Source organism: Atheta coriaria, unplaced genomic scaffold (genome assembly GCF_025399875.1).
Source record: "Atheta coriaria isolate IRGN ID8LTWV9N9 unplaced genomic scaffold, Caltech_Dcor_3.1 hic_scaffold_6_pilon, whole genome shotgun sequence".
NCBI classification, from domain to species: Eukaryota; Metazoa; Arthropoda; class Insecta; order Coleoptera; family Staphylinidae; genus Dalotia; species Dalotia coriaria.
Window position 1 is genome coordinate 967299 of NW_027045448.1, and position 21082 is coordinate 988380.

At 32.8% G+C, this 21082-nt stretch overlaps 5 protein-coding genes across 8 annotated transcripts; 3 read left to right on the forward strand and 2 right to left on the reverse strand.

The window, feature by feature from the left end:
* The first annotated feature begins 629 nt into the window (after window positions 1–629).
* On the forward strand, window positions 630–7101 carry CAH1 (carbonic anhydrase 1). Of its 4 annotated transcripts, none has more exons than XM_065305428.1 (6): window positions 630–750; window positions 3580–3614; window positions 5475–5663; window positions 5728–5846; window positions 5904–5996; window positions 6350–7101. In XM_065305428.1, the coding sequence occupies exons 1-6, from the start codon at window positions 683–685 to the stop codon at window positions 6704–6706; spliced, it is 861 nt and encodes a 286-aa protein (XP_065161500.1). In that variant the 5' UTR covers window positions 630–682; the 3' UTR covers window positions 6707–7101. The 4 variants fall into 4 exon arrangements, with proteins under 4 accessions (XP_065161500.1, XP_065161504.1, XP_065161503.1 ...); XM_065305432.1 differs by lacking the exon at window positions 630–750 and adding an exon at window positions 2864–2882; XM_065305431.1 differs by lacking the exon at window positions 630–750 and adding an exon at window positions 2941–3343.
* On the reverse strand, window positions 6476–9978 carry LOC135794224 (facilitated trehalose transporter Tret1-like). The gene is made up of 2 exons (XM_065305426.1): window positions 9859–9978; window positions 6476–8464 (listed from the first exon to the last, which is right to left on the reverse strand). The coding sequence occupies exons 1-2, from the start codon at window positions 9938–9940 to the stop codon at window positions 7116–7118; spliced, it is 1431 nt and encodes a 476-aa protein (XP_065161498.1). The 5' UTR covers window positions 9941–9978; the 3' UTR covers window positions 6476–7115.
* Window positions 9979–14843: 4865 nt separating this feature from the next.
* On the forward strand, window positions 14844–16628 carry LOC135794225 (facilitated trehalose transporter Tret1-like). The gene is made up of 2 exons (XM_065305427.1): window positions 14844–15003; window positions 15081–16628. The coding sequence occupies exons 1-2, from the start codon at window positions 14928–14930 to the stop codon at window positions 16424–16426; spliced, it is 1422 nt and encodes a 473-aa protein (XP_065161499.1). The 5' UTR covers window positions 14844–14927; the 3' UTR covers window positions 16427–16628.
* A 348-nt stretch (window positions 16629–16976) lies between these two features.
* On the forward strand, window positions 16977–18947 carry Usp39 (ubiquitin specific protease 39). The gene is made up of 4 exons (XM_065305425.1): window positions 16977–17319; window positions 17377–17625; window positions 17684–18563; window positions 18625–18947. Exons 1-4 carry the CDS (start codon window positions 17205–17207, stop codon window positions 18866–18868), a joined length of 1488 nt encoding a protein of 495 aa, XP_065161497.1. The 5' UTR covers window positions 16977–17204; the 3' UTR covers window positions 18869–18947.
* Window positions 18866–20958, reverse strand: Swt1 (Swt1 RNA endoribonuclease). The gene is made up of 5 exons (XM_065305423.1): window positions 20173–20958; window positions 19939–20119; window positions 19608–19888; window positions 19188–19548; window positions 18866–19121 (listed from the first exon to the last, which is right to left on the reverse strand). The coding sequence occupies exons 1-5, from the start codon at window positions 20956–20958 to the stop codon at window positions 19012–19014; spliced, it is 1719 nt and encodes a 572-aa protein (XP_065161495.1). The 3' UTR covers window positions 18866–19011.
* Between the last annotated feature and the right edge of the window lie 124 nt (window positions 20959–21082).

Below are 21082 nucleotides of genomic sequence, written 5' to 3' on the forward strand. Positions count from 1 at the left end.
TGTTTGACGCATGGCATTTCATACGATCTTGTACTGCTCTAGGCAAATGCGCAGGCGCAAGTTCTGTCCGTAGATAATGCCCGTAGATAATGGATTATACTCACGGCTTGGCCGCTTTAGTAGAAAAATTATTTAACCTTAAAGGTTTTAAATTACGTCAAAATTTTGTTTTATTTTTCGACATGATAGACAAACATGCTTCTAGAATTTAATTTGTATAAATATTACCTACTTTTCACACCCAAATAGGAAAATATAAGCAGTAACTTATTGCATCAAATTAATTTACACTTGGCAACATCCTGACCATGTCAATGTCAACGGATCCACAAGTTCCGTTTGGTGAAGCGATAACACATTTACATTCAAATTAAAACATTACTCACTTTTATAACAATAATCTATCGGTTTACACAGTTATATGTTTTCTATTTCTTTTGGGAGCAAAATTAATATTTGTTTTATTGACAACCCCACACGCGACATTTTGTTTGTTAACATTAAAACATTGCATTCGTATTTTTAGTGTATTTAGAGGTGTATAAAATCGATATAGATTTTAATGCAGAACTGGAATAAAAGCCATGGTTTGGTTTAGTCGCTTCTAGACAACAGGACAACAGGTAGCTGAAAACATCGAGTGCAGGGTGAAAAAGTAACGTGCGCCTCTAAGTGAATAACAATGAATCTCAACTTGAAAAACAACAACAACCACTACATCAACAATTACAAGCATCATGTGCAAAATGGGTACGTTTGGTTTGATTTGTTTTCTAATTTCATATGTTTTGCACAAATCTAACACGAATGCATCGCATATAATGTAATGTGTGGTAGATATTAGAATGTACACGCAAATTATATAAGTTTATGGCGATAAGTGATAATATTTTTAGTTGTGGTGTAAATTGTGCCGGCCTTGAGATATTAACATAAATAAGTGGCAATGCGGATAGGCGATATCATATGCATTACTTATTTAATATGTTGGTGAACCATCAGTAATATACATACTTGATACATTCTTATCTTTGACTTATTTTTGCATATAATTTAATCAATTTGTTTTAAAAATTATTTTCTGTTTCGTATTTTGTTGAAATGAAAATTTGCATTTATTTGGCACAATACCTTATTTTTATCTACTAGAGGGCAACAGGCAAAAATAATTTTTTTATCGGTTTTAACCTCAGTTTGTAGCTATGAAATCCATAAAAATTAAATAATTAAGTTTTTCTAACATTTTCTTACTTAAAATCAACCTAAACGAACGCAAAGTTTTCTGTAGAGCAGGAATCTTAGTTATCACACAGTGATCTAGATACCTACTAAATGTGTAAGAGGTAGACTGAAGAGGTAAGAGGTAAACTGAATGACGTCACAATTTTTAAACCTCATTACTTGATTGAAACGTTGATTAATCGACAGATGTGACAATATCGGACATGTAGTTGCTCCAGTTAGTTCACTGATCCGAGAGAAGATTGGATTAAACGTATTGAATAAGGCGGTTCTAATTTGATTGTTGTTGAATAACAGCAACAAATTTTGATAAAATGCGTACTTTAATTTGTTTATTGAAGTGGTAATAGCAGTATTTGATAGCGCAAATTTTAATCTTTAATTATTGTCGTTATTAGTTAAATATAAAAGTAAAATAATTATTACTATAAATTTAATTGTTTACGATTTGTTAAATCTATATAATTATCTTGAACTTAATTAAACTGTGAACTCTGTAAGTACAGAATTAAAAAAGATAAAAATTTAACAGCAATTTTACATGATGTAGAAACAACTTTGACATTCATGTAATTAATTGATTAAATCGAGAAACACAATTTCATAAGTTCATAACGTCTATAATTTAAATTATACTTACCTGGAACCATTCCTATTAATGAAAGTAGTTTCACAATTTTAATTCAATTGGAAAACCATTCAACACTCAAATAATTTCGTGTTAGTATTTATATTATATAACCAGTTATACTTTTTACTGACAATAACAAATGCTATTATTATTATTGTTGCATTAAATTATTACTATTTGAGATAGTGCATAATGAATAACATTTACATCGAATCAACAATGATTGTAATTTTTCCTGCACTCCAATAAAGTTGAGAGGAATTTGAAAACCGGTTATAATTAAATTTATTTGAATAAATATAGTCGCGGCACTGGTATCAGAACAAAATTTCTAGAAATTACGAATTTTTAATATTAACAGTGTAGAACCAAACACTATAAATACAAATTTGATAAATTCATTACAATATTACATTTTATTTGTTTTTATTTTATTTTATTGTGAAAAGTTAATAAAGTAAATAACATAAAGTGAATAATAAAGTTAAGGAATAGTTAATAAAAATATACAATGCTCTTTAAAAGTGAAAATTCTACTTATAAATATTTAATTATATTATTTAATCTTTTAATTAACTTTTTTTTAAATTTGTTGTTATACTCAAAGAAAAGCCATATTTATTATATTTTACACATGAATTTGTATTAATTTCATGAAATTTTCAAGTTATACCCAACTTTTCTGGTTATTTGTTATGTTAATTTTATTTTTACTTTTAGTATTTAACATTGAAACCATTTTTTTAAATAACAAACCTATAACATCGATAAATATCCAACAATCAGGAAAATCCCAAACAATTGCAATATTATTCCCAGTTATAAATTTTATTCACTTGTAAGCAACGCAAGTATGTTTAACAATTCAAACTATATTTACTCATAGTTATGCAAATTTATGACAAAATGCGAAACTTCCACCTTCGTTGATAATATAAAACATATTTAGTTTAGTTATCAATGCGCATTATTACCCTGAACACATCAAAGCATTCCTTAAAACGTGCAGGTAAAACAACAAGTGGGCAATTGTGAAAAACTATATATATATTTTTTCTTATTATAACTCAACGTGCCGCCGCAAATTTGATTAGAATAAAGTAGCGCTAAACTTGGGTAGGGAGTTATGACAACGAAAAACAACCAATCGCTTTTATAGCGAGCATCGCACACTGCTTAGCATTCGCACAGACACACACAAACACAATCCGTTTATACAACGGCCGGCGGCTCGCACACTTTCACATCCTCCTCGTCCGGATAGGGAAAGGATACGCTGATAGACACGGTGCTGCGGTCGCTCCAACGAATATTTGTTTTCCTGCTGTTGAACTTGAGGTTGAAACTGCGTCGATAACTCTGGTGAGCGCGCGCTGCCATCGTCATTTTGTCTCCGAATCTTTAATTAGTGCCTAAATATCCTAAGTGCATCAGCGCAAACAAAAAACAACCAAAAAGTGAAAGAAGTAAGTGAGTGAATAACATAAATTATACGGTATCCTTGAAGTATGGTAATTTGAAAAGTGCAACCGGCAATTTTCCATGCTCATCGTAATTAAATCACATGCATGTTGTCTGTCAACAATTAAACGCACTGCTAATGCGCAAATAATAAACCATCATTAATCAAATAATATACGCTTGCTATTTTTTTTTCTCTCTCGAAAAAATAACAAATAATAGTAATTAAATATTTTAAATTTCAGAATGTCATCGAATTGGGGATATTGTACAAATAATGGTAAGTTTTTTTTGCGTTTTTGCGTTTTTTAATTTGTCAAAACAACAAAATTACTCATTCAAATGCGAAACAGTTTCTAATGTTTCAACCGCAAGATTTAATCATAGCGTATGCTAAGCATTTACATTTTTGACACCGGTTTTGAGAGTTACACATCGCGCCTAAACTTGTTTTCTATTTTCTATTGCCTATGCGTAACCTTTCTTTAAACAAATTCAAACGTCACGTGATTATTACTAAAAAACACACACATATGATAATTGTTCGTTTAGCATATCACACGTCTAATTATATTCACAACAAAATTTCGCTGATTTTGAAGTTCAAAAGTCAAAAATAAAACATCAAAAAATTGATAAAACACTGATAGTGTTACCATACTAAAAATAAAAATTATATAATTATTTTCCACGAAATCATAATTTGATATTGCGGGTGACCATGGTAGTAAAATAGAACTGTCATTCTCACATTGATTTTTCACATTTCCATATTACCTTTACCGTTATCACAAAACGAATATTATAGTAGACAGCATTGTTGTTGTGCATAATTGCATTCTAGGTCATTTCCTAATTCTAAACCCATATTATTCTACTGTGGTCTAGAACAAAAGAATAATAAATTTGATGGCTTGATAGATGATGACGATTAATGTCATAATATTTTTGGATGTGAAAGCATTGAAGTGCAAACGTATGTGGCGAGTCAATATAATCGATGAAAGATCAAAGCAAATTCAGCAAAATTCTCATCGAATGACAGAATTAAAATCGGAGATATTCTAAATATAGTTTTGAGATGTTTCAAGTTTATAAAACGCGTAAATATTTACTTTGATCATAAATATGCCATTTTGTTATTGTAAAGGTGAAAATTTGGTATTTTTTTTCAATCGAGGATAAAAACGGCACTAGCACGTGCACACGTGTAGTCTCGTCGGGTTGAGTGTTACCTGTTGCCTTACCTACATGTCACGCTTTCATGATTCATCATTCGGATGACTTAACATTGATTGACTACACAACTTCTATTCTAATTTAACGCGATCGATATTCGCTCTGGTTTGCTTTGAGTTTCTTTTGAAGCAAAAAGGCGATGTGCGTCTCTGATCTGAATGCAACATTTTGTTTGTAAACCTTGGTTAGATAAGCACCGACCAAAATCTAACCAATTAGATTTAGTTGAACCCATATAATTATATATTTAAGATAATGCTATGCTTGAATGAGAAAAATGTGCAAACAGTTGCATAACAACACAATATAAATCTCATTACTTTGATTACAGCAGCAATTTTTGAAATTATTTAATGACAACTTCCTTTGACGAGTATCTAAAATACATTTTAGTCGTCGTGACATCAAAATGGAGCATGCGAAGTGCATAATAAGTAATAACAATGCGTTGTTCTATTCCAAGTTCAAATTAAATCACATCTTGAGCGAGTGAATTGCGTGCCTTGTTTGAGCATGCAGATTTGATAGATTTATGTAATATGTATGAGTCCTTCATTCGCACTTTGCAATTCGTCATACGCGTCAACAATGTGCGATGCAAAGTAGCACTTAATGCATTTATTCATGCAACAAATAAAATTTAATTATTTTTTTATACCAAGTAAAGCGTAAATACAATAAGAGGGATTTATTTGATTGATCAATTTATTGACAATAAAATCACCGTAAAATAATGTCTATGTATACAAAACATTTATTGCGGTAAACATGTTTATATTCAATACTATCTATAGCAACCTGATGGGCGTTTGTGTTATGTTGAGTGGGCGATCGCTTAGATCACTCACATCGCCTTATATGACCACCAATAGAGAATATCTCAAGTGTAAATGATTTTTAGGTCCGGAGACATGGTCCAAAAGCTATCCAGCAGCCGGCGGAGCAAGACAAAGCCCAGTTGATATTTGTCCACCGGATTTACAAATGTTGCAAGTGAAGAAACTCTCGTGGCAGTACATTCCCGAGAATGAGAAGACCGTCACCAATTCGGGACACTCATGGGTTGTGAACGTCGATGGCACTGGCTCTGGTAGGCGTAGATATATTATTAATTCTAAACATTCGCGTTCCAATATAGTGTTTTATATTTGAAGAATTATGCGGTGGTCCATTGGATGCGCATTATAAACTGGAGCAGTTCCATTGTCACTGGGGAGTTAGTGACAATGAAGGCTCCGAGCATACGGTGCAAGGACAAAAGTTCGCTGGCGAGGTAATAATGCAAATAATTACGCATTATGAGAAAATAATGCATATGTTTGCTTTTTAGTTGCATTTGGTACACTGGAATACTAAATATAGCTCATTCCTGGAAGCTGCGAAACATCCGGATGGCCTATGTGTGCTCGGTGTTTTTCTGAAGGTAAAAACAATAAACATTCATGTCATATTTTTATTACGATATATTCATCAAGGTTATTCATTTAAATAATGTTTTATTCGTCTGGCTACAATATTACAGACGTGTTTAAAAACAGACGTTGATCAAGTGCGTTGTTACAATTCTAACCTATTTTTACAAAAAGTGAGGTTATATTAATGTTTTACTTATTGTAATATGAAATTTTGTGATCAAATTTGTTTGAAAATACGTACCCTACAAAAACATCTCAGACAAAACAAAAAAAATGATAACGGAATTGATAAAACCACTGATAGTGTTATAATACCAAACTTGCAAGAATTTTGAATATAAATCTGTTGCTTTATTTTTAGCCTGGCAGAGCAAGTAATGAATTGGCAAAAGTTATCTCAAAGTTTTCGCAAATTCAACACAAAGGTCAAAGTGCGAAGATTGCAAGTCCGCTGGACCCAGCACACTTGATCCCCAACGACAGCTCCTATTGGACCTACCAAGGTTCACTGACAACTCCACCATGCTCCGAATGTGTTATCTGGATCGTCTTCAAAACACCAATTGAGGTGTCCTCGGAGCAATTGAAGGCTTTCCGTAACCTAAAATCCATCACTCCCGACGAGTCACCCGTCGATGAACACGAAGGCTTCGTCAAAGCTAACTACAGACCCACTCTGCCACTCGGCAACCGGGTGATCGGAGAATGCAGACCATGATACTGGTTGTAACATGAGCATTACACTAGGTGATGCCTCAATGATTGCACTCATCGTTAATGAATACGCTTTAGTCTAATAGTTTGAATGTGGTGCTTGGGCAAATTGATGAAACCTGTGAACACGATATTGTGCAAGTGATAATCAGAGAAATATATTTTATAGAGGATCTTTTCAAGACTCGATATACGTACTATACTAATAAATCAAACGGATGATAAAACGATTTGTCTAGTGAGGTTTCAATTGTGCCTTTGAGGATGCGATGAGTAAATCATTTCGATTCCGATCATGAATTTAATAAATAAAGCTTTCTCTTGGAAACTCACACATATTGCTGTTTATATAAATTTTGTAGAATTCATTATGATACAAAAATAAATATTTTAAAACTACTTAATCTAAATATTTAAATTTTTGTTCTTTCAATATCAACATTTTGTTTTTTATCAATACCTTTGAAGTAGTCTTGAATTTCTTCTAAAGTTTTACCTTTTGTTTCCGGTATACAGAACACTGTATAAACTAATGCTATTGCACTACAACCAGAAAACACAAAGAACGGAATTGACATTCCCATGTTATCATTCATAATCTGAAAAAATTTTGTAGCAATAATAACAACGACACCGAAATAAATATCAGCCAAACATAGAGCAAAGGCTTTCACAGAAGTCGGAAATAATTCGCCTAGCATCATTACTGGTATGGTACCAATACCCAAATTAAACAAAACGTCATAAGTTAACAAAGCAGCTACCGGTACCCAAGTATACTCCTTCAATTCATAATCAGTTGTATCTTTAATATAAAAATAACCTCCCTGTACAGCTAATGCTATACAAGATCCAATTGTTGATAAAATCAACAATGGTCTTCTGCCAATTTTATCGACCAAACAAGAGCAAATAATTGAACACACCACTTGTATACCGAAGTATATACTGGTGCATGTGGTCGATGATAAATCCGATTTTGATTCGTTAAATATAATCGTAGCGTAAAAAGTGATCACCATTGGCCCGCAGAATTGTTGTAATCCACGCAGTCCCACCACAATATACACGCCTTTACGATTGCTTTCCACACTGAACAAATCCCAAATACTGCCTTTGTTTTCTTCATCTTCCTTGACACTCTTTGTAAACCTCTCTAATTCTTCGCTGACGTTTTGATATCCGCGCAGTTTGATTAAACTTTTCTGCGCTTGTTCAGGCTTGTTTTTCATGAGTAAATAATATGGTGATTCTGGCATAAAACTGAACAGAACAAAATGTACGATTGGAAGTACAGATGATATTAATGCAGCGTCTTTGATACTGTACATAGATCCAACAATGGCTATCAACATGAAGCCTAAAACTGTTGTGATCGGTATAGAGGAACATAGTAATCCGCGTATTTTCGAATCGGCGATTTCCCCGAGATACATTGGAAATGTTGTGAATGCTATGCCGTCAGCAATGCCGGAGAGAATTCGCGCCGCGTGAAAAATGTACTTGCTGCCGGAGTACGCAATCATAATCCACGCAATGAAGTACAGCGGCGACACCAGCAGCATGGACTTTTTCCGTCCGATGTTGTCGACTATCTTCGCGGCAAGAAAGCAACCGATAACGGCACCTATGCAGGGCATCACGGCCATCCATGAACCGTCCGAGGTGCTCATCTTAATTTCCGATTTGGGATCCAGCAGTTGCGGCAAAGAAGGTGTTGCCCAGCCAAACAACATTCCAGTTACGACGATCACAATGGAACCTGTAATAGCCAATTCGTTAAATTCGTATAATTTCTTATCGTAGACAAGCGACATAAGCAGGAGGGACTGTAATTTTGATTGATTTGATGCGTTTAGTTACAAAATACCAAATTAAATACACATTATTTATATTCCAAGGCATTTTTGTAGAGTAATAAAATATAATAAAACTGTAACAATGTAATCATATATAATGGTATAATTTAATAATTGCATATATTAAACTTTTGAAAAATGAAAAATGAAAAATAAAAAATATTGTTTTAGAGCAAAGTTGGGCACAATGCATAACAATTGTAAAGACGCGCATGCGCAATAATCATTTATCATTCAATTTGCAAAATCAACTACAGATCTACTTTATTACTGAAAAATTTTAGCTAATTTTATCAATCTGTCCTGGTTTCGCACGAGAATAATTGACTAATGCGGAAACTTTAAATTCTGCAATAATTATTGCACATATAAATTATTTTTGAAAAAGTATGTGAATTTATGCAAATAAATGCATTTCAATGCCATCTTCATTCGAATTAGATAACTTAACTTTTGTTTTGTTTTAGAATTGTACTTTTCATACACGTGTGGTAAAAGTTTTGAAACTTTTTCAGAGTTATTTATATTTTGCCCTTGAGTTATATAATATAGTTATATAACTATAACAATGATTGAATTTTCATACCAATTTTTAGTGCGAATTTTATATATCATTTTAATTATATGTTTGCTATTGAACTTTACAGGATCACTAGCTAGGCAATTTGGTAGGCTACCTGAAAATTTTATCAAAATCTATTTTAAAATTGGTCAAAAAATCAATTTTTTGCAATTTTTTAAAAATGAACCAATTTCAACAAATTTTTAGCTTTGGGAGGAAAGATACATACTTTGCAGGAAAGTAGTATATTTAAGTTTATAAATTTTTGCAGCTCATCAATTGAAAAGTTAATTAAACATGATAAATTTAATTTATAGCTCATAAATTTGACATTTTATTGTAATTTGATAAAACCACAAACCAGAAATTAATTATTTTCACTATTTGGCTAGTAATGGGTCATTTCGAGTTAAACGCGTATCGGTGATTTTATCACAACATGTATCACCTCATTTTCGGTCACACCTCGGGTCAAACAAGAGTTGGTTCCATCTACAGCAATAAGCTGGTTATTGACCAGGTAAACTGCATGCAATATGTTGATTGTCTTATTACTGTTTACCATTTTTGCCTTTGGTTATAAAAATCTGTTTAAAATGATTTATTATCAATTCCACCTATAAGCACCTTATTTCAAAGTATAAAATTTGATATATTATATCCATATAAGGTCCTTAATAACATATAATTTCCTAATTTATTAATATTATCGAAATAAACTGCTTTTTTGCTCACCGACAAATGTTGCTATATACTGAAAAGGCACACCACGCTCCGATGGGGTCACTTTATATACAGTCTTAGTGCAGAATTTCATTTTGATGAATCTTTGAACAAAGCTTTAATAAATTACACTTTGCCCGAAACTAACTAGAAGAACCCGCACCGACACGCATTTATATACTGCTTGAACTTGAAGCGTCGTCCGATGCTTGGACACGAGCGATGCAATGCCGCTATTCGCCTATCCTATCCTATAGCATAGCTCCCGCGACCAAAAAATCGTTCAAATTTTACACGAGTATCGAGAAATCCATAGAGCATATTAACTCAACCGGTTTGCAGTGCCTCTAATCTCATCATTTATTTGTGTTGATAATTGAAGCTATTTTTGTAGTCAACGGCCATTACTCTACGCACGTATTAAGCAATTTCAAGTCACATTGATCTTCATGTGAGCTGCAATTAAGTGCAAGTGCAACAGCACCATTACCTATATGTACCTATACATAATAAGTTTCAATGTTAAGTGAAGTGTTTTATTTTTTAATTTTAATTGTTATTATATGTTTTTTCTTAGAAGAAAAGTAAAATGCAAGAAATTGCTTATAAAATCAAAAGCGGCTGGTAATAAAAATTTTAGAGATGCCAACTTTCTTTCGTAAAACGTAAAATTATTTGAATATTCACTAACTTCTAAAATATTGCTGGAATTTTAATGATTGTAGGTATTTTGTTTACTATTCTTGCAAGAAATATCTGCAATTTTTGCTAATCATGCTTTCAACGACAATTAATATTAATGATATAAACAATTATTTCAATATTTATGTAACAAATTTTAGAGATTAATTAATTTTTGGGCATGTTAAGTGAATATATAACTAAAAAATTGCTACATTGTAAATTATAAGTACCTATGTATGTGTGTAACTAATAAACACCAAAACTGCCAAGAAAATTTAAATGAAAATTTCAGGAAATCTTCTGATTAGTCTATCGGATAACCGTGTAAAGTATGGTAAGAAAAATTTACCTTAAAGAGTATAAAATATAAGATGAAAGTTTGTCTGAATTACTGAATTAATTATGCAGTTGCTCAATTCAAATCCAGATGGCGATAATTTTTTTATTGACATTCCTGATTTAAAAGATTTTGAATATTATTAGCGCAGCCAAAAAGCATAATTGCATTCTTGTTTCATTTGTTAGGCGAAATGTTTTATAATGTCCGCGGGCGAGACCGTCTGTAAGAGGTAGTTTCTTACATAATGTTGTTCATTGATCAACAGCCTTATTTTACGCGATTTAATAATAGTAACATTTATAATTGTAAATTAAAATGTAGGTAAATTGTTAAAGTTTAAAATAAATGTGGCACCTTGCGTGAGTATTGAATTTCATTACGCGCGCATTGATGTTGGAATTTCCATTTTAATTAACGCACTACTTATTCAAGACAACATCGCAAGTGACGTCTCAACGCGTCTTATCTTCAAAATATAGTTTGAACGTGTTTTCCTAATTTAATCTATTATAATAGATAAAATGTACATTTAATCGAATTTCATAAAACTGCATTTCAATAATCTTCTTAATATTCATTAAAAAAACGTATATTACATGTTTTGATTTATTTAATTTTTTTATATATTTAAAGCGCGTTTTGTACGGGTTTGAAACCAAAAGTGGTACTTTAAACACGGTCATTTAGTCACGACTAAAGTACTTTAGTCACGGGGTGGAGCTTGTGCCTGCAGATTTATCCAAGGTGCAGCACAAAAACATATGAAATGCAATGCACAAGTTAAAGCTGCTGCTGCTCATATCGGCGCGACGCGACTGACGCACGACCCGGCATTTATAACTTACATTTCTCAGTACGAGTAGTGTGCGAGCGAATTGCAAAGATTTAATATATAAAAGTTCAAATACAAAAACTTCAACAAGGAAATAGAGTGGAAGTTGAAAAATAGCGTAAGCAGTACGTGGCTAAACTTTGTTAAACCAAAACTCTCGTTTAGCTAATTGATACTTAATATAATAATATTTTTTATCATAGACATTGATTTCAATATTTTTATGGAGTTGTAAAATTGTTAATTTTTTGACACGTTTTGCCTAATTGGTAACTTCAACGGTCTACCATCATTTACAGCAGTTGAAAAAAAAACTTATAATTGTATCACAACACGTGTAAAATTACGTCGCCTTCGGCTGCCTTTGCAATACATAATGTACTACTACTACAAAAATGTATATTGTACGTATTAAAAAGATTTTCAAAAAAGTCTTCAGTAGCATATGTCTATCAATTAATAATACCCCACAGTAAGAACTTTTTTCTTTTCCAAATTACAACCAAAAAAATGTGCGTTATTTATGAAGCTATTTTAAACAATAAGGATTATTACTGTAATCATTATTCAAGTAAAAGCGGATTTAGAAGCTTAGAAGCTGTACTAAAAACACGTTTTATGCTTTGCATTCATAAAACAATGCAATTATTAAAAAAACAATATGAGGACTATGAGGAATAAATTATTTTTTTATATACCTAGTATTTATACCAATGCATTTTTGAGATACTACTAGATATTTTTTAAATGTTTCAATTAAATTGAAATCAAACTAATGTATTTTATTTAAAAAAAAACTAACAATTAAAATCTCATCGAAAAAAGATACAGCACTAAATTATAGCTGGCTGTATTGTTTTCTCGAAACTTTAGTTGATTTTTAATTTTTGTAATTTGCGTACAAGTATAAACAAAGTCACTCAAATTACCTTATTAATACATCTGCAATTAAAAGTAAATCAACACTTCCACCAAAAATGCAATAAAATATATCAAAATACATTTTATACCATGTTTTGAATCGTACGTGTTGCAGTTTAATTTATTATTTCTACGCAATTGCTTTCGCAATACCTACAATAAGCAAATATATACCTACATTTAAAAAAAAACAAGAACAAAACAATTTTGCAATATTTATTAAACGCAAAGTAATTTTATCTTGTAAAATTGCGCATACGCTATCAAGCACGAGATACTAGCAATAGACGAAAAAGTACCAACGAACTTTGTTGAGCAAATAAATAGTTGCTAATTCGGTCTTATCATCTTCATAATAAGTTTAATCATAACGCCAGTTTTGTACTTATTTATGATGGTATGCAGTATATTAGTACTCCTACAGAAAAAGAACAAATATGTGACGGTGTATTATCTACCAAATTAACATTAATAACAAGCTTTGTTCAAATATTTAAAATACCTCAAAAATTGTGACCTTAACCTTAACACGAAATAACACTTTACGATGTGGTTCATATTGCTCTCATTTTACGTGATTTGGAAATTTTCTAGATTTTACTATATTTAATTATAATTTAATATTTCTCTTTAGTCCAAGTTGAAGATTTGTCTATTTACATCTTGAATCAGGTACAAAATGTATCCATCACAAAAATTATTACGAGAATTGACTCGCAAACATTAATTTGGTTGAAGATTTAAAAAAATATATTTGGAAAAATGTTGAAATACTTTTAATCTCTTAATCTGGAACTTTTAATAATTGATTTATTTAATTTTTAATTTTCTGACAACAAATCACAACTTTAAACATTTTTCTTTTGTATTCCAGCGCCATTTTTAAATTTATACTTTTCTTACATTATAGTGGCTTTGTGTTTTTCGAACTTATATGCAAAAGTATTTTTTGATGTTGCCTATTACAAGAATTACATAAATCACTAATTATATATTGATAATAACTGGTAAATTACATTTGAATCAAATGCAAATAATTGCAACTACTACTACTGTCACCTGCAGTTTGTACAACTTCATTTGATGCATAATAGATTTTACCGATTTTTTTAAAATTAATTACATAATTATTTTGTTTTTTGTTTCACTCAAACTGAATCCAATGTGTTTGTCCAACTCGTCATAATTATATTTGTTTAAGCTACTCTCACCGTGGGCGTGTGCGTGATGCAAGGCATAAAATGTTCACGTCAGAAACGTGGTTCAAATTAGACCAATCACCCTGCTTCATGAACTTTGTTGCTAACTCTTTATAAATGTCGCACATGCGCGTACATCTTAACATATTTTTTTATGGATTGAAAGAGAGTTAATTTATTTGTTTATTACTATTAATTAATTCAAATTAATCATATAATTTAGTATAATACGGAATAATATACCTTTTGTTGATGTTCTAGAAAAGAAAAAATAATCACGTTCTTGATTCCTCGGCATTGCCAATGAAATAGTTTGAACTAATGCTCAATGAAGTAAGTCTAAGTTGTTCACACCGGCTACTTTCTGCTGTTTGACGTATCGTTAACACCTTTCCGGTGATTGGATGTCGCAATTAAAGAATAAATAAATCCTTTACAAAAATAGCAATAAAATTTGACCAAAATATGTGTAAATAAGAATTTGGCTATACAAAAATAAATATGTGTTTAGCAAGAATTAGTTTTAAGTTTTTTTCTTTTAAGGCAACTTGGAAAAATGTGATCCAAATTATTTATCTTTAAAAACAATTTTCGGAAACCTATCGTAAAACCTATCGTAAAATGTCGAATTTTCCATTCTTCTATCATTAAGGTAATAAACTTAAGGCAATAAAATTTCATAAATCTGAAAAATGTTTAAAATGCATACCGGCCTGTCATTTTATATTCAGACACTATCTATAAATGCCACTCAGCAGAAGAAAAGTATTAGTACCGATTACGTAAACGTCGCGTCACATATTACTTTTGTGATTTGTGATTAACGAAATATTATCGATTACCTTCACTAAAGAAATATTCCTACAGAAAAACTTTTCAAAAAACAATTTTCTTCTTTGTATTAATTATTATCAATGGTGTATTTAATCAAAAATTCAAAACCTCCAAAGATTGCTTAGTTACAGCGTCCGCATCGTCGGAAAACCCCTTATCACAAAAACTATGACAGCCTGTTATATATAAGGCTCACCAACGATCACCAACGAGTTAAACACAATTACCCATTACATTCAGATAACATCACAGCTTCAACAATTCGGCAAACATGAAAATTCGCACTACCATCAACTCAAAATTACCGGTCACTAATCCTCGCTATCAATATTATGCCGCAGTTACCGGTTAGTTTCATAAACCCCTACAAACAAATTTTTAAAGTAAAAAATTAATTTTTTATTTTTTATTGTTTCTTGTATAGCAACTCTATGTATTATGACAAGTGCCATGCACTACGGATGGCCATCACCATCCATTCCAAAACTACTCGATGGGTCTCACCTGGAAGTAACAAACGAAGAAAGTTCCTGGATTGCTGTAATGCCACTGATCGCAGCCATCTTTGGTGCGATATTCTCCGGCACATTACTGGACACCATCGGACGAAAAAATACAATACTACTATCCGGTATCCCATACGTTGTTTCCTGGCTGATGATTGCGTTCAGCAACAATGTGGCGTTGATGTACGCAGCGAGATTTCTCGCTGGCGTGGCTGATGGTGTCGCATTCACAGCAGTTCCAATGTACATTGGTGAAATATCAGATCCCAACATCCGAGGTCTGCTTGGTTCCAGTTGCTCAGTATCAATGATACTAGGTATATTAATAATCAACGGATTGGGTCTGTACTTAAGCATTTTCACAACCGCACTGATATCAATCCTTCTACCCATTGCTATGATGGTCAGTTTTTGGTTCATGCCTGAAAGCCCATACTATTTGATCATCAAGGACCGCTATGACGACGCCAAAGACAGCCTGAAAATCTTGAAAGGCATCACCGACGTCGACTGGGAATTCAACAGATTGATGAACTCCGTTAAAGAGGATGCATCCGACACCGGGCACTTCTTCGATCTCTTTACCGTGGCCAGCAACCGGAAAGCCGTGCTCATAATGATCGGACTGCGCACTGTGCAACAATTGAGTGGAATAACTGCAATCACGTTCTACACCCAAACCATCTTCCAAGAGACCGGCCAGCACATCTCATCCGAACTCACGACCGTGACTTACTACGTGGTGCAATTAATTATGACGTGTTTGTCGTCGTTAATTATGGATAAGGCTGGCAGGAGGCCCTTGATGCTGATTTCAACCACTGGTACGGTATTAGCCTTAATGGCCGAAGGAATTTACTTTTATCTGGAAAAAAACACCACGGTCGAGTTGGCCCATCTCAATTATGTGCCAGTTATTGCGCTAATTGCTTTTATCATTAGCTACAGCATCGGAATGGGCACGATTCCAGTGCTGATGTTAGGCGAATTGTTTCCGACCAATGTCAAGGCATTCGCCATTTGTTTAGCTGATATTTATTTCAGTATTATTGCGGCGGTTGTGTCGAAATTCTTCCAGATTATGAAAGATAACTTTGGCATGTATGTGCCATTCTTCTGTTTTACAATTTGTTGCTTCTTGGGTATTTTGTTTGTGTTTGTTAGCTTGCCGGAAACAAAAGGTAAGACTTTGGAAGAAATTCAAGATGAATTAAAAGGAATTAAAAGGGTTGATCCGGAGGAAGATAAACATGAAAATGTTTAAAGTTTATCATATTCCTTTTACAAATTTAAGGCTGATTTAGAACTGATATAGAAATAATACTTGTTACTCAATATGTATTTATGTATTTTAGTTATAGAATAGGTGTGAATTGTATAAATTCAACGTCTTGAACTGAATCAAACAAATAGTGTGGATTGTAGCAATGCACATACTCTCATAAATAAAATTCTTTATTTAAAAATGTTGCAATGTTATTTGAATTTATGTACTTGAAAATTTTAGTCTGGTTTAGATGTATTTCCGTCATTGAATAAAAGAAATTCGAGGAATACGTTGATATTCAATCAACGGTGTTAATGATAATTTTAACGACCTTTGAACACAAAGTGCTCGTTTTAAGGTTAATAAACCGACTTAATATGCGCCTTTCAATGAATTTGGATGATAAATTAATCATAACTACGTAAAATTAATTTTAATCGCCAATGACGCATGACTACCTATTTCTTTAGATTTGAACTAATTATTTGCAAATGGGGCTGAACACATGCAAATTAAGTACATATATTGTTTAAAGGAAAATGCAAATTCATTCGATGTAGAATCATGTTACGAAAAACGTTAAAAAAGCTATGAAAATGTCCAAGAAAATAAAAGAAAAAAGGCACATCGGTCATCTGTCAAACAAGCCGGCAACCATCTAAGGTCATTGTAAGGTAATGCATTTTGCATTGCGTTTGTAGGTTATGTTTACAAAACGAAAAGGGTCGTTATAAGCAAATAACAAAAATATATCGTTTCATACTTAAATATTGCAATGGATGAACAACAACCGACTAAAAAAATTAAACTAGAAGATCCGGTTAGTACTGCTGACTCAAATCATGACAATGAAGAAGATTCCAAACCAGTTGTAATCAAAAAGGATAAAGGTAAAGCTTAGCATAATTTCTGTATACCAAAAGAGCTAATGGTTAATTATATTTTAGACTCTAATCGTTTATGCCCCTATTTGGATACTATTAATAGGCAATATCTTGACTTTGATTTTGAGAAACTATGTTCTGTTTCATTGACAAGAATCAATGTTTATGCTTGTCTGGTTTGTGGCAAGTACTTTCAAGGGAGAGGCACAAATACACATGCATACACTCATTCAGTTGCTGAAAGTCATCATGTGTTCTTAAATCTGCATACATTAAAGTTTTATTGTTTACCTGACAATTATGAAATTATTGGTAAATATATACACAGATTTTATGATGAAAGCAAACAATAATATTTAAAATATTTTAGATTCTTCTTTGGATGATATAAAATATCTTCTGAATCCAATTTTTACTACAGAGCAAATTCATGCTATGGATAATAGTACAAAGCTATCTAGAGCAATTGATGGCACTTTATATATTCCTGGCATTGTTGGATTGAACAATATCAAAGCTAATGATTATTGCAATGTTGTTTTACAAGCTCTTTCACATGTAAAACCTCTTCGCGATTATTTTCTTAGAGAAGAAAACTACAACAAAGTAAAACGCCCGCCGGGAGACTCCACATACCTTTTAGTATCACGCTTTGGTGAACTTCAGCGCAAATTATGGAATCCGCGCAACTTCAAAGTGCACGTCTCTCCGCACGAAATGTTACAAGCGGTAGTGTTGTGGAGTCACAAAAAGTTTCAATTCACCCAACAAGGTGATCCCATTGATTTCTTGTCCTGGTTCCTAAACGAATTGCATCGTGCGCTCAACGGCACCAAAAAACGGAAAAGCAGTATTATCTTCAAAACCTTCCTGGGTTCAATGAAGATCTACAGTCGAAAGATTCCACCGACGGATTTGGACGAGAAACAAAAGTGGCAGCTAATGCAAACGCCAGAGTATCAAGAACAGGAGCAAGAATCGCCGTTTTTGTATTTGACGTGTGACTTGCCTGCGCCTCCGCTTTTCATCGATGAACTTCGTGAGAATATTATTCCTCAAGTCAACTTGTATCAGTTGCTGATGAAGTTCAATGGACAAAGTGAGAAAGAATGCAAGACCTACAAAGAGAACTTTATGCGGCGATACGAAATAACGCAATTGCCGCCATTTTTGATACTCTACATTAAGAGGTTTACGAAAAACACGTTTTTCGTCGAGAAGAATCCGACTATTGTCAACTTCCCTGTAAAGTAAGTAAACAAAACACATGCATAAATAAGCATTTAAATTAAAACATCATTTCTTTCCCAGGAATGTTGATTTCGGTGAATTTTTAACGCCTGAAAATCGCGCGAAACACAAACGAACCATCTACGATCTTGTTGCCAATATCGTGCATGACGGCGAACCCACTAAAGGCACGTATCGTGTTCATATTCTTCAAAAGAGCACAGGAAAATGGTACGAGATGCAAGACTTGCACGTCATCGACATTCTCCCGCAGATGATTACACTGACAGAGGCGTACATTCAAATCTACGAACTGCGTGCATAACATCGAGACAAGTCATATTGAATTCAAATGTTTGTAACACAACTTTATAAAAATATCATAAACTATATGGACTTCTTCAGTCAATGTGTCGTTATCAACATTATCAACTGCAATTCAAACAAAAAATTCGCGCTCCAGCTCTTTTATCTCTTGATGGTGTTGTGGATGTTTGTTTCGTATTTTGGCAATCCAGTTTGTAGATATATGAGCAGGGAAAGGCACAACTCCGTGAATTTAATTTCGTTGACAATTGCTGAAAGAAAACATAAACAATTCAATTATGAGCTTGAAAATTTTTATAATTTTCAAATTATACTACCTTCATTGACAAATAAAAACTCATGCAAGTCATCCACCACTTTTCTGCATTGTTTAGGCAGATGTGAACGAAAAACAGGATCGAAATGTTCACGCATATACTTGATGCAATCTCGAAATTGCCACGGCAGATCTTTAAACAATTGTTGTTCGTAGTGGCGTTCACCGTAATGTGCTTTGATTTCAAAATGTAGCACAAAACTGCAAATCAGAGCTAGTTTCTTTGAGATCTCATCGACAAAGTTGAAAGTTTTCTTCAGTGATTTTTTCTTCAACTCGTTCATTATTTCGATTGGTGCGAATGCGCGTATATTACTAATCATTGCCTTATTTCTTAAATTAGTATCACTAGACAATAAAATCTGAAAATTTTTCAAATCAATTAATTCAGAAAATGAGTAAATAAACTAGATAAACTTACAACGTCAAAACCTTCACTAAACAATTGAACACAACATGAGAGAATTGAATCGTCTGCAGAATGTCCCTTCAGGCGAGTTTCTGCCGCTCGCTGGACAGGTTGACCTTTAAAGTTCTGTTTGCCAGCGATCAGACATTCATTAATAAATTTCACGGCTTTCCTGCAGCGTGTCTGAATTATTTTTGACACAGGATGCTTTTCAGACAAACTATAGCCGTCTTTAAAGTAATCCAACTCTTGTATTACCATCCAAGGCACATAAATTACTGGCTGAGAATCATCTACAATATAATCAATTAAAATATTTCCAAAAATATACCAATCAACAAACCTGCATAAGAAATATGCATAATATTAATAACCGTTTGTAGTTTATCTATAAAAATATTAGTATCAACAACCACAAAGAGATTTTCTGTATTCAAATGTCCAACAGAGAAATCCTTATTTTTATTCAAGGCAAGTTGTTGTTGATTTTGTACTGAAAACAAGCTTTCTCTAGCTTCACGAATCTGCAAATAATACAATGAATAAATATCATAATATTTCTACACATAATACTTACATTTGATAGCAACTGTTCTTCTGATATTGGAGACCAATCCATATTTTCAATATCAATATCCTCCCTGGTTGAATTATTTGCATGACACAATAATGAAACATTAGAAATTGAACTGGTGGAGAGATTGCTAAAATTATTACTGGAGGCAGACAAGTCAGTGATAACACTATCTTCATCATTTAACAATTCAGCACCACTGGTACTTGCAGTATTATTCTGCACAAATTGTGTGAAAGTCAAGTGATCATCAAGACTTGTAGCTGCTTTTGAATATTTCTTATGTTTTATGTGCTGTGGTGTTGATGTAATTGCATCCTTGAGTCTCTTATTTGCTGATTGTCTTGAAGTGGATGGAGGTGAAAAGTTGCTGTAAGGTGTGAAGTTTTTCCTGGGAGATTTGCAACTAACTGCTTTCTGTTCAATGCCTGGAGTTGCAGGAAGTTGTGATGAATATGGAGCAAGTGTGTGACTAAGATGTAGTGGGCTATTTGATTCAAGTTCTGGTACATTGCAACACTCTGAAGTTCTGGTTTCAGAATCAGGTGCAAACCGTTTTGCTGGTGGGGTAGAACCTATGTAATCAGATTCATTTAAATCATTTGCCAACGACTCCCTCAATCTTTTCATGCGTGCGTCTGCAATGTTTTTCGATGATACGGCCTTCTTAATTCCATGACGATTCTGTTGAACATTGCTTGAACGAGTATTGTTCCTGGTTGCATTTTGTTGTTGATCACTGTTTTTTTCATCGTAACGTCGTTTTGCTACCAGATATCGACGATCCATATCACTTTTAGACTTTTTGCACACTTGTTACGCGTATCAATGAGCAATTTATTGTTGTTTTGATAAAAATTTAAAGCACAAACCATTGGCGTCAGTAAGGTCAGATTGCTTCTTACTTAACCTA

Excerpts from the sequence above, each read along its gene's own strand:
- LOC135794224 (XM_065305426.1), bottom strand. The coding sequence starts at position 9,940 with ATGAAATTCTGCACTAAGACTGTATATAAAGTGACCCCATCGGAGCGT. Across the intron at positions 8,465-9,858 it reads GTATATAGCAACATTTGTCG|GTTCCATTGTGATCGTCGTA; the intron begins GTGAGCAAAAAA and ends TGGCTATTACAG.
- Usp39 (XM_065305425.1), top strand. The coding sequence starts at position 17,205 with ATGGATGAACAACAACCGACTAAAAAAATTAAACTAGAAGATCCGGTT. Across the intron at positions 17,320-17,376 it reads TGTAATCAAAAAGGATAAAG|ACTCTAATCGTTTATGCCCC; the intron begins GTAAAGCTTAGC and ends ATTATATTTTAG. Across the intron at positions 17,626-17,683 it reads TGACAATTATGAAATTATTG|ATTCTTCTTTGGATGATATA; the intron begins GTAAATATATAC and ends AAAATATTTTAG.
- CAH1 (XM_065305428.1), top strand. The coding sequence starts at position 683 with ATGAATCTCAACTTGAAAAACAACAACAACCACTACATCAACAATTAC. Across the intron at positions 3,615-5,474 it reads GGGATATTGTACAAATAATG|GTCCGGAGACATGGTCCAAA; the intron begins GTAAGTTTTTTT and ends AATGATTTTTAG. Across the intron at positions 5,664-5,727 it reads CGTCGATGGCACTGGCTCTG|AATTATGCGGTGGTCCATTG; the intron begins GTAGGCGTAGAT and ends TTATATTTGAAG.
- Swt1 (XM_065305423.1), bottom strand. The coding sequence starts at position 20,958 with ATGGATCGTCGATATCTGGTAGCAAAACGACGTTACGATGAAAAAAAC. Across the intron at positions 20,120-20,172 it reads AAGAACAGTTGCTATCAAAT|ATTCGTGAAGCTAGAGAAAG; the intron begins GTAAGTATTATG and ends TATTATTTGCAG. Across the intron at positions 19,122-19,187 it reads GTTTTTATTTGTCAATGAAG|CAATTGTCAACGAAATTAAA; the intron begins GTAGTATAATTT and ends GTTTTCTTTCAG.
- LOC135794225 (XM_065305427.1), top strand. The coding sequence starts at position 14,928 with ATGAAAATTCGCACTACCATCAACTCAAAATTACCGGTCACTAATCCT. Across the intron at positions 15,004-15,080 it reads ATATTATGCCGCAGTTACCG|CAACTCTATGTATTATGACA; the intron begins GTTAGTTTCATA and ends TTTCTTGTATAG.